Raw genomic sequence first — 12987 nt, 5'->3', positions numbered from 1 at the left:
ATTGGTTTTAGTTTAATGATTAACTGTTTTGACATAGCAGTACATCCTGAGTAGATGCAAAAACAGAAGTCACCAGAGAGTCTATTTCTAAATGTTACTTCAAACAAACAAAGTAAAAAAATGTAATCATGTAAATCTGTCTCAATCGTTTCCTTTGCTGCCCTGCAGGAGAGCCAGACAGACCAAATTAGTGGCCTCAATCAGGAAAGATGGAGAGATAGATTTATGAGAGAGAGAGAGAAAGAGAGAGATAGAGAGAGAGAGAGAGAGAGAGAGAGAGAGAGAATGGGTGGAGGCCGAAAATAAGAACAGAAGCAGAGCATGGTGGGAAAGTTAAAGAGATATAGCAAAATTAACAGAGACAAAAATGTGAAGAGTCACCGTGAGAGGATGGAAGCTGAGAAGGCTGAAGGCCTTTGTGCAGCAAAATCATAGCACAACAGATTATTATGCAGCACAGTGGTGCCTTTAGAAAGCTCAATACTGGATCAAAAAGGTGTTAAGTCATAGATAGAAACCTTGTGCCACAGGCATGTTTACACAACTCTGTTATTTACTCTGCACTCACTGTCAGCTTTGCTTTACACTGTAAAGACAGAAAATGTATTGCAACAATATGAGTATAAATATGCCATCTTTTTTCAGTAAAATAGAAGATAGATACAGTTTATGTATAAATGAAAAGCAAGTGGTTTAAAAATGTGAACAACAATCAATGCTTTGCACACTTTAATCTAAATTCAAGTGTGCAAAACATTGATGATATTATTATTATTATATTATTGACTACAATATTTAATTTCAACTTTTAACTTGAGAAAATAGAGAAGCTTTATTTATGCAACTTTTGTATGACCCCATTCACTTTCATATTTAAAGGGCCATACCAGTCTTTTGCAAAACATCTATTACTGACAACCATTTCCCAATTTATCAGTTTAAATGCACAGTGATTTATGAGTTCCTGGTGGTGCATTCAGGTGCTAAAGTGAAGGTCTAACAACAGAGCTTCATCAGCTGCCACATACAACTGTAGCACTGCATTTATAAGCTTATGGTGTTTGATTACTCAGTTCGAAAGTTATTGTAATTGAATGGTCTATGAATATGATTCTGTCTTGTTCAGAGTAAAAAAAAGTAAAATTATTCTAGGTTAAACTCAGATGACTGCTATTATTCAAGAGGGGATGGAAGTGCTGGCAGTTAGTAAGCACAAATTATTTAGCAAATAAGTAACTCTGCAAATTAGTGATGCTTTCAAAAGGAAATGTCAGACAGTCAATATCATGATGATAAGCTGAGAAGATTAAGAAAATTACACTTTCCACTTAACAACTTTTGTGCCATATCAGTTTCAGTCAGAGTATTTCAAAGGAGGAAAAAGTTCTGAGACAAGCAGAGCGATGCAGAGAAATGATGATTGGGAACCAAATGTCTCAATAGAATGTTTTTAGTCAATTTAGAAATTGCACAGGGCACCTATCATGCTAACCAACTCAACAAGGCGCAACAAACAAGTTGTCTCCAGCAAGGAAAATTTGTCCTTGGATAAAAAAGAAATTTGATAACAAAAAATACAATTCCAAAGATTTACGAATGCAGAAGTTTTGACAGTGAAAAGACTGAATTTTAGTGAGTGTGTCACCCAAAAAAGTATTTGTGAAAATTTGAACAATTCAGCAAAATATTACAAAATCAAAATTATTCCTTGCACCAAAAAGTGAGGCAGAAAATAGTCATTTGCTCACCTAAAAATGTCCATATAGACTGTCTTTGCAAGCAGCTAATTATGACCCATAGGTTTGTAGTTAGGTGGCGACCTCTAGTGAACTATGGAAAACAGGAAGTGAGATGAGGGGTGGTGGTTAGGGCAAACGACACAGGACATGGAGTTGTTTTAACTTAACAGTTGGTTTTGTTACATGGTTAAATGAAATTGTTACGTTAAATGACGTAATGCCACGTAATGACGCCCCAACGCTGTTTTCTTTAATCTAACCTTGCTTATGTTGTCTTAACATCCCAAAACAGTCACATGACCATGATGTCCATGTGTTTAAAGCTGTGACAAAACTATGAGTTTCACAATGTTAAATAGAACAGTTACACATGTCACTTTGAGAGTCATTGACAAACCTATGCTTTCATATAGGTATGAGGTAGGTAGGTTGCTTGGCAATTAATTGAAAATTAATGGAAACCAACATTCAAAACCGCTAACTGACGTTATGTTGCCCATGATCATGATTTTTATTACTTTCGACCAATTTGCTAGATGCAAGCAACATGAAGAAGAACTTGAACATGAAAAAACAGTTAGAAATATTCAATAAATAACGACAATAGTTCATCTGTGTGTGTTTCCTTCATTTCTATAGATTCACAAAGATTTGCACTCTTTCATTAGAAAAAATTTCGCAGCTTTCATAGTTGAGCATATTTACAGTAGAGACCATGTCAGTGAACTATGAGGGCAAAAAACGAAATCATCGCTCATTAATCTTAATCGAGGTAAATGTTCAATTACTCGTGATATTGACTTCAGCTCATATTGCCCACCCCTTGTATGGGGACATGTTGGGAATCTGACTTAAACATGGAAAAAGACAGGCTTGCTTCTTTAAGACAAATTAGTGGAAGCATCAGAGAGGTAAGACGTTAAAGAAACACATGATTGCTCTTTCTCCTGGTCCATCACATGGCCTGATTCACAAACACACATGACTTCAATACCCTCCGCAGGTATCCCCCTTAGAAAACCAGCAGAAACAAAAGCCTTACAATCCTTCCTTAGCTCTAATCTTTTCCATTTTATGCTGAGCTACAAATCTCGTATGCAATGCGGACAAGTCAGCAGCCCCTTCTACTTTTGGCTGATGTCCACCTAAACCTCCACGAATCGACCCAAGGTTTCTGACCTTGTTACTATTTTTAGTGCATGAACACAAAGTGGCTTCTGCAAGATGAAACACTGACATGTACAGTAGATATCATGCTGATTAGAAATGACATTCCCAAACAAAGTCAATAAAGACAACGTCAAGGATGAAGCTGAACAACAGCTCCTGGGAGAGGAACAGTCTGACAGAAGGCGCTGCTCAAATATTTTGTAAATATCGACTGCAAAGTTGCCTTCTGCAGTCACCGCATTGGAACACACAGTGACTAAACTGGGCCTGATCGCGCAGCCTTGCACTGAATCATCAGCTGACACATGCGGTAGCTGAAGCCCTTGTTACCTTAGAGCAATGTACAAACAGAAACAAAAACACATCCCATAATGCCACATCCAACTTAAAACCAGATTTGAAGTGGAGAGGCATGGGCGGATTACAAGACAATGGGCCCCGGGGCCCAGAAATGCAAAAGGGCCCAGCACCTCTCCTACAATAGCTACAGATTTTATCGTTTTGGCTTTTGTAGTTGTTTTGTGTCTCTTTGTTGTCATTTTGAGTCTCTTTGTAGTTGCTTTGTGTCTTGTAGTAGTCTTTTTGTGTCTCAGTGTAGTTGCTTTATGTTTCTTTGTGGTCATTTTAACTATCGCCATGGTTCGTAAATGAAGTCATCAAGTGACATTTTGCAGATCAAGACCTGTGGGCTCAGCCACTTTGGACCCTTGGGCCTGTGCCCTAGCTGGCTGAATAATCCATTCATGTGGAGAGGAAGTTATATTTACATTGTGTTTAAAAAACTTAATAAATGTGATAAATCTGCTACACTGCTTCTGTGCCATGCTGTAATGGCAACAGTATGTAAGGGGAGCTGTTGCCTTGAGCTGGACAGAAGAGATATTTTTTTATCAAACTTTAATTTTATGGCTGACAAAAATGTTTTTGGGACACCCTCCTTCACCCTGTCTGTGGTCTGTAAGCACAGTGAAGATGGAAACCCCTGACCTAGATGGTACGTCTTGGGAATGAGATTATTAAAGGCTAGCAGGGCTTAAGTCGTCTAGGCCAGGCTCAACTGCTAAGAGACACAACAACACATTGAGCACTCACATACACACCATTGAATGCATGTAAGACAGCAGATGGAGGTGCATGTTCAGGCGCTCACACAGTCCAAACTTACTGCGGAGCTTTTAGCAGCTGCCCTCTCACAACAGTGGAAACAGGTTGGGACTGAGGTGCTTTAAGTGTAGGGGCCTCTGGGAACTGGCTCCATGCAGAGGCCAGAGGAACGACTCACTGCACAACTCCTCCAGGCTGCCACATAAGCACCTCTTGAGCTGTAATTTATGGGCAGATTGTAAAGCACTTTGTGAAGTTTCACACTAATGCCTGCAAGGTTATTCTGCCAAAGAGTAACAATGTCACTGCGATGAGAAATTGCACCTGGTAATATATGGCAGAGATTATGAAACTCCATTATTCTCGGCGTTTAGGACTGGAGTGAGCTGTGACTGCGGGTGTGTCTATATGTGAGTGTGTTATATGTATTCACTCATAAACCACAGCTCTAAGGGCTCTTGAGATGTGTGAAGCTAACTTTTGCTCTGCATGCAAGTGTCCTTTAAATAAGGGCTGCTTGATAATGGAATAAATCATAATCACATTTAGCTTGGTAAATAACAAGATCACCACAATTTAATACGATTACTCATTGACTTTAGAAATATCATGCGTTTATTGATCTTTGAAAAAAAAAAAAATATTTTCTTGAACTTAAAATATAATTGAAAAATAGTTGTAAACAAATTTGAAAAAAATATATAATAAATAATAATATATATAATTTTATAAATAAATAATGATAAATAATGAATGAAAACCTAATTATTTTTGAAAGATTTGTGCTTCCACATTACACATTTTCTATTAAAATCTACTTAACATATATTCAATACATACAAATAATAACTACAAATACATTAGAACAAAATAAAATAGATCAAATTTGTTGTAGTGACACAATCTATGTATCAGTTATCTTTACATTATAACATTTATAACCCAGCCCTCGAAATATCTATCAGCAACACATGGTAATGTTAGAATACCACTCAGTGACAGTTTAATAAACTGTACACAGATGCTCAGCCACACATAGCTACACATATGTGTAAAGTGTTTATAAGACACACACACACACACACACACACACACACAGTGACACAAACATACTTAAAGGGGCGACTAGTCCCAGGGCAGAGATCCTGACTCCCAGGCTGATTTGTCTTCAAACCATCTGTCACCATCTGAGCCTCCACAGGCATTTCCCCTCTTGTACAACAACACCTCAACACACACACACTTTCACTGGAACCTGCCTCACGCTATAGCAAAACAGGGTCCCAGTGCATGTGTGTTGGTGTTTGTATGTCTATTTTTGGTTCCCCGGTGCACACTAACGCTCTGCGGCAGAATGACGTATGCATGTGTTTTCCAAACACCACATTAATTTTCTATCCTTTAGATTGTAATTTAGAAAGCATAATTTGGCATTGAGATGCAGAGCGCTCACTCATGCACAAATATGCAAATACATTTCATACATAATTTAAAATGCAACATGAAAAGGACACAAGTTCCTTCTGATAAACAAGTTGAGGGAGGGGCAAAGTTCTCGGCTTCTTTTGGCGCTACAGGGAAGAGGAGGAATTCCTAATTTAATTAAAAGGTCAAATGTTTCATGAAACCCAAACCTGATTATTGTTCAGGATTTTATCCTTTTCCCCAGTGTTCTTGAGTTGCAGCTTTACTTGGTTTGAGTGACAGAAAAATGCACAAAATGAGGCAAAATGTGTTCCTCATCAATCGCGTCTTGGTTCTGTTTCCCTCGCCTCTTTTGTCCTGGCCTGCTTTGTTGTGTGTTGTTCAATTCTGTCCCATTTGCATTCACTTGTTCTCTCCAGACCTTGTTCCTTCAGATGATTTAATTGGCTCAAAAACTGTTTACACAGACATGCATTTCACCTCCCATTCCCCGTAGATGTATCTGTAGAGCAGTAAACAACTTGAGATGAGGAAGATGCTTTTTTTTATTATCCGCACACAGTGTTTACAACACGCTGAGAAGTTTGTAACATCTCATTCAAATCATGTTTACAGACCTGGGATGATCAGGAAACTGCGGCATGTTAAATTAAAACTGATGATAATATCTGTAATCTTACTATTCCGAAGCTTTTTATTTCAACCCGTATGTAAACTCATTAAATCGCTGCTCTTACCTGGCAAAAAACTGACAGTTTCTTTCAACCAATCAAAAGGCTCTGGGTAAGCCATGGCGAGACACACTGGGACAATCAGAGCCTCCTCAGATGTTGCACTTTGATGTCAAATTGCACTCCTGGTAAATCCATTATGCGCCCCAATTTTCTCTCAACAAAACATGAAACAGTGAGTCCCCCGCCCGAGCCATGATTGCTGAATTGTGAGCCAATGAATCCCCAGAGGAGCGACACTTCTGTGAAGTTATCGAATTGACGAATCAGGTCAAATCCAGGACCCTCTGCAGCCCCCAGCGAGCTGCTACTACTACGGCTAGCCTGCTGCTGCTGCTGCTACAGTATGACTGTCCCTGCCTGCACGCTCTGATAACTCCCCATGTGAGATGCACAGGGCACAAAAAAGTGCCTACGCCAGCAGCCTGGGCACGGCCAGACAGCTTAAGCCCGGACCCATCCCATTTCACTTTCATTGTTTGTCTAACTGGGTTTGACCAGACGCGTTCCAAACTGAGCACCCTTTGACTTTCACTGTCCTCCTCCCACTTGTCGGTCTGTCACAAGCACGGCAAAAACAACAGAGAGCGCAAGTGTCCTCTGTGTTCCCACAATCCACAGGATGGTGTTTGTGTCCCGGCTGCCCTGTCAAACACACACACATTCAAAACCGTCTCCCACTGATGCCAGCATGTGTGGATATCAACTTTGGTGTCAAGTGCTGCACCACCAGGCGCCCTATCACTGCCTCTTTCACAGAGAGGGAGACAGATAGTGTGACAGAGGAGATAAGATGGAAGAAAGAGAAAGAAACAGCTGGCCCAGTCAGCGGCTGTGACAGAGTCTGGCCATTTGCCGACGCTGAGGGGACATTCAGCTGTGGCAGCCAGGGACGGCCCTGTGCTGAGGGCAAACACACACTCACACAAAGCAGTGCGAGGCTGTCACAGAGGGAGGGAGAGTGTGTGTTGGTGAGGAGAGGAGGGTGCATGGGAAATTACACCTCTGCATGAATGTGGACCAAATTACAAAAAAGCAATTTAATAAAATATTGAACATGTTTATTTTGACAAACTACAAGAAAGAACTTTTGACCTTCTTTCAAGCCAGTCAATGTGAGTTGATGGTTTAAAAATGTGAATCAGCTGTAACAGCACTAATAAGAGCAAACAGCTGACATATCTGCACATTTATCTGCTTTTCTGAATGAAACCTGACCAGGAAGCCCAGTTTGAACCCCATAACCCGCCAGCAGGTTTGAAAGGCATGTTTTCTTTTCTCTTTTTTTCGAACACTGAAATTACTAAAGTTGCTTGGGGTTAAATGCAATGAAGCTTTTCTGTAAAGCCATAGCTTTATAGAGGTTATGCAGCTTTTAGCTCATATAGTGTGAAATATTCAGTGGCAAACTGAAACAGAAGACAACATGATTAACTTCTAGTCCATAAGATTTAAATTTCTTGGCTGTTATATGTTTTAAAAACAACCACTTTGAGCGTTCAAACAAGCGCACACTTTCTTCCACAAATAGCAGCACAAATGAGCTGTGAAACATTTGTATGAGAAATTCTAGGCACCAAAAACTCTGGATCTGGCATTAGAGGGATGAGGAAAGTCTCTTTAAGAAACCCTGGATGTTTTAACTGATCAGCCAACACCTTAAGTGTCTTTTACTACAACCGAACAGACAAAGACATTTTTAGGTGACCAAAATATATACAATTAACTACATTTTAATGAGCTTAAAACAAACTGTATATGGGTCAAACTTCTCAAATGAAAACGCACAATGGACTATTGTAGCAACTTGTCAATAACAAGATAGACACGTCTGAAAGTATACAGTGCTTTACTGTCTATTTTACTCTAAATGGGACCATCATTCACTAAGTAAACATCATGCTGTATTGCATAACATTTGAAACTAGCTATCCAAACAATAAAGTAATCAGGAAAATATTTACTATGGTAATAAATACGATGAAAAGTAGGGTCATTTTCTCATAGACGTCTATACAATCAGACTTATTTTTACAACCTGACGGCTGTGAGAAAGAATGCAGTTTAAAGCATTAGCTCCACCTTTCAGGCCCAGAGGTTGCTGCTTATGTGCAACTAGCAATTATATTTATTATCTGAATCTGGAGGTGGCCTGTGGCTGACCTACTGTATCTTATGAGGTCTTCATATCAGCCCACTTGCCCACAAAAGCTGCTTTAGTATTATGGGAGGAGAGAATGTGTTTGATGGTTAAAAGACTTGAGCAGCAGACACACCCCTCCACAAGTACTGCTGGCTATAAATACACATGCCACCTTCAAGGGTCTTATCCAGGCAGTCAGCCTCTCTCGCTCTCCCTCTCTGCCAAACACAAACACACATGCAGAGGGAAATGTAAGAGCTCTGAAGGTGGGGAGCTGCAGGGGCAGCTGCAGACTAAATAGAGAGAGGGACAACTAGAATTATGGCAGTTGACGCTGATTTGGCTATGCTAAGTACCCCACTCTTTAAAAGCATCAATATGGCACCCTCCACATGGCTAATGGGTGGCTACATCATAACTGTCACAAGACGAATGCTTGTTACTGAGATAAATGTTAATTCCTGCAAAGTATTTTAGTGCAAAGTACAGGCTGTTATTTGTTGGTGGTGCAATGTTTAACAACATCAGAATCACTGCAAGAGACAGCCAAGAGAATTTGAGATATCCAGTTCAGACACCGTCTTCAAGTCTCTCGCTGATCTTTCACTATCGGGTGAAAGGATCAGCTAAAGTTGTTGCTATCTCCTCATGTGGTAACATAATGGATGAATACAGCAGGGAAGGGCGACTCTGGGAGGTACTGAGAGATCAGGAGAGTTATCTAAATGAGATCTCTGCAGTCCTGAGGACAGAAGAGAGTGTGTCACTGTCTGAGAAAGAGTGTGTGCACATGTGTGACCGTGTGTATCTGTGTGTCCCAACTTTAAAAGCACATTAAAAGCACACTCAAGCTTAATCTCTAATAGTGACTTCTATTCAATATGTGTATCTAAGATGAAATCTCAGTGAAAGTTCCTCAGTGTTTTAGTATTTCTACCCTACAAGGAACCATGCACGGCACAAAGCAGAGGCTGGTTTTTTCACATATCCTCTGAGAGACCAGGATTTTGTTAAATGGGGAATGGCTGACCAATGGTGTCTGTCCATTTTCCGCCACTTATTCTGGTCCTGGTCCTCTGCTGCTGGACACTTACTAGATTAGTTCAGACATCCTTTTCCCCAGCCACATCCTCCAGCTCCTCCTGAGGCGTTCCCAGGCTAGATGGAATATGTTATCCCTTCAGCATGTTCTGGGTCTGCTTCCAGTTAATAGTGCCTGAAATACCATCACAGGCCTCCCCGTCTCCTTTCAACTTGAAGGAGCAACATGTTCACTCCCAGATATCCCAGCTCCTAACCCTTTCACTATGGTTAAGCACCATCACATTTTTAGCTGCTTGTATGAAGAATCGTTCTCTACCATGTCCATAGGTAGGGTTGAAACATAGACTGCCAAGTCTATCAAGAATCTCACATTTGATAACCTACTTCACAACACAAATCCACCTCTTCATCTCACCCCTGAACAAGTTTAAAGTTTAAATCTCTTTTTCAATGTCAGTCAAAATCAAACTGATGGGGGGCAGCATGTGCAACCACATGCCCCGTCATTGAAGCAGCTGATTGGAGAGCTTAAATTTTAAGCTCTTTTTTCTGCTGAGTGAGTGAGTGGCTCTCACAACAAACTGCTGAACAGAGCTCACATTGAAGAGTTATGTGACCTATGCCACTATATTGATGGGGGCTGATGGTTTAAATCAGCTGTCCTACTAACACAGAATATGCTTTGCAGACACACAGCTGACAACCTCTCAGCTAAACTTGCCGTGATGACTTGGGGACGTTGCTGTCATCATCCAAATTATAATTTCCATTTAATTCTTTGCTGGAACTGCACAATTGAAATAACTCAAAATCAATAAAAAACATGACTTTGATACTGAAGAAAAGAAAAAAAAACTTGCTGGTGGTTTTTAGGTAAGTTCTGGAATCAAAACAAGCATTATTTATTTTCAATTTCAAAGCAGATTTATGGGCATTTATTTATGCATTATTGGGAAGTGTAAGTCACACTGAATATAGAAATATATGCATAGGGGCTCCCAATTAGCACAACGGCTGAGTCCTCTGCCATGGCGGTCCAAGTTTGATTCCGACCCACTGCCCTGTGTTGCATGTTCATCCTTAGTCTCTCCCACCTTTCCTCTCTATCTGGGCCATCTAATAAAGGCCTAAAACAAGATCTAGACATTTTACTGAAACACAACACAGCTGAAGGAATGTTTTAGTGAAAGATTGCGTTTTTCAATTCTTTCCCTGCACCCACCTCCTGGTCAGAGCCCAGGCTTTGAAAAATGCAGCTTTCCAAAACATTCATTCAGAAAGAATTTGCAGGGTTTGAGATGTGGAATAATAACACAATGTCAACACAGAAACAATAACCTCCACAGTGGACCAAAATATGGAAAAAGAAGAAAATAAAGAAAAAAGAACAGCAAGAAATATTTTTTATGAAAGGGAATGCAACCAGTGGTAGATGGTATGTACGGTGGTATATCTTGCCTGCTGTGCACCTGTCAGACCTGCTGTTTCAAGTTATTACTTGTTCACACACAGCATGCAAAATAATACTCTGGAAGTCCACCATTGTTTATGCCTTAGCCAACATGCAAAAGAAGACAAAGCCACGTTTCTATTCTGCACAAGAGAACCTTTAAACTGATAAAGCAGGCAGAAATAACCATTTGTCATTCCTGCTATCAACACTATTAAGCACGTGAATTGAAGTTTCTGCCATATGGTATTAGTTTCAGTGCTCCAGGGCTAACATCTGTATGCAGACAGCATCCACATCCAGACTGAAGAGACAAATGTTTCTTTTTTTCTTAAGTGAGAGCAGTCTTTTCATAGACTTGCCATTTCAATGAGAAGCAGTCAGACATAAAGAGAATGACTGGCAACGCTGCAGGGCCCTCTGTGACTATTTGTTTATGTTAGCATCTGCCTGTGTGTGTGTGTGTGTGTGTGTGTGTGTGTGTGTGTGTGTGTGTGTGTCTGTATGCAGATATTTGTAATGGTCAGCTATTGATGCCCAGTGAGCCACAGCTGTAGTACATAACTGTCTATAATGTCTAATAAATCTATTAGAATGTGTTAATAATGATGGAGCAGTCCCTGTTATTACCTGCCTGCAGTGTACATATTTACTCACGCTGCAAAAGTGTCCAGCACACTCTGTTACACACTCACTTTATTACCACTGCTGATTTGCTCCAGCGCTTATTGTTATGAAGTATTCAAATGGTGATAAGAGCAATAAACTACAGCCAGATACTGTATACACCTGTGATGGATGGATATTAATTTTATTTTATTTTTTTGCACTTTTGAGCCCATTCACACCTCCCTCACATACTCACAAGGTCCTTAAAGCTACTTTATGAATATATATATAAGTGATGCGTGGGTCAGGTTTTTTTACCATGCACCCACCTGATTCATTATGAGAGCCAATCTGCAAAAATATGCATTAATCAACCACAACAGCTGAACCACAAACCACCAGCAGCAACTGTAGTAGCCAGGTAGGAGTCAGGACTGAGGACTGAGACAGGGGGGCTTTTAAATCACAATGTTGGGCTCAGTGGTCGATGACTGTCAGCCACTGGCCCAACACTAGTTTCATCCTAGACACTTATAATGTAGAAATGACAAATCTTAACTCACTGGGTATCAAAAAGTGCATCCATAGTAGGAGAAAAGGAAGAAGAAAGGAGAGAAGGAATAAGGAAGATCTGAGGAAAAAAGGAAAGATGCCCTGGGCAGTTATGAGGCATAGAGGGGCTCTTTGTGCATACATTCCTTAATATGTACTGTACTTATTACCTGTAATCAATAAATAAATGATTATACATAAATATGATAGAGGGTACAAAATGTTTTTTTTATTTTATAGTATATAGTAATTTAAAAGAGTACTGTACATTAGCATTAATGATTACAATTTTAAATAAGCCATTAAACAATCAGCGGCAGACGATGCTTGAAAGGTCTAACCCACAGCCTGCAGGTTGTGACCATTAAAAACTGTGTTTCCTGCTGGTGGTTTTCTGTGCTAAAAGCACTCTGTTCTTTGAAAGCCTCCTCCCTCCTCCACCCCATTATCTACACAAGCATGTTAAACCCTCGACTTAATCGTTTATTATTGATAGCTCGGCATGAAGCCTTCCCTCCCGGTGTTATGGGAAAATGGTTAAGGCTGAGATGTAAAAGATGTAGGTTAAGGATTTGTGGAGCCAGCCACTGCACAGTGTGGCAGCCTTTCACTGGGAAGAGCTGCGTGAGTCTTTATGTTATGCGTGGGACGTATTGTTGTGTATGAATGTTCACCAGCTGAAAACTGCTGGGCAAAGGTCTGCATTAAAGTCAACGACCCAGCATGTTTCCTGCATGTATGCGAGTGAGTGGATAATGAAGTGTGTATATGTGTGTTTTACAGTAGTATGATAGTATGGTGCTTGTAGAGCAGGAGAAAGAAAGCTATGATGAGATCAAAACTAAATTAATATGAAAAGATCTTTTACAGTTGACTATTTAAGCCCCATCCCCCTTAGTTAACAGTGTTACAACTGTCTAGTATTCCATTCTCCCATAGCATGCTGTTTACAGTGGTAATAGTGGCATGTTTACCAATAGAAATAATTAATCTTTGATTTCAGGCAGTGGTGGACAACCA

At 40.1% G+C, this 12987-nt stretch overlaps 1 protein-coding gene across 1 annotated transcript in view; it reads right to left on the bottom strand.

Annotated features, from left to right (window-relative positions):
• Nucleotides 1-6430, bottom strand: part of pak5 (p21 protein (Cdc42/Rac)-activated kinase 5) — a 52347-nt gene extending 45917 nt beyond the window's left edge. Inside the window, exon 1 of the mRNA XM_059356198.1 lies at nt 6176-6430. Within this exon, the coding sequence (XP_059212181.1) occupies nt 6176-6230 (55 nt within the window). The 5' untranslated portion in view covers nt 6231-6430. The remainder of the gene's footprint in view (nt 1-6175) is intronic.
• Nucleotides 6431-12987: the final 6557 nt, after the last annotated feature.

The sequence above is a fragment of the Centropristis striata genome, chromosome 18 (genome assembly GCF_030273125.1).
Source record: "Centropristis striata isolate RG_2023a ecotype Rhode Island chromosome 18, C.striata_1.0, whole genome shotgun sequence".
Taxonomy (NCBI): Eukaryota; Metazoa; Chordata; class Actinopteri; order Perciformes; family Serranidae; genus Centropristis; species Centropristis striata.
Note: the sequence above shows the minus strand (reverse complement) of the source record. Positions and strands in the feature narration are given on the sequence as shown.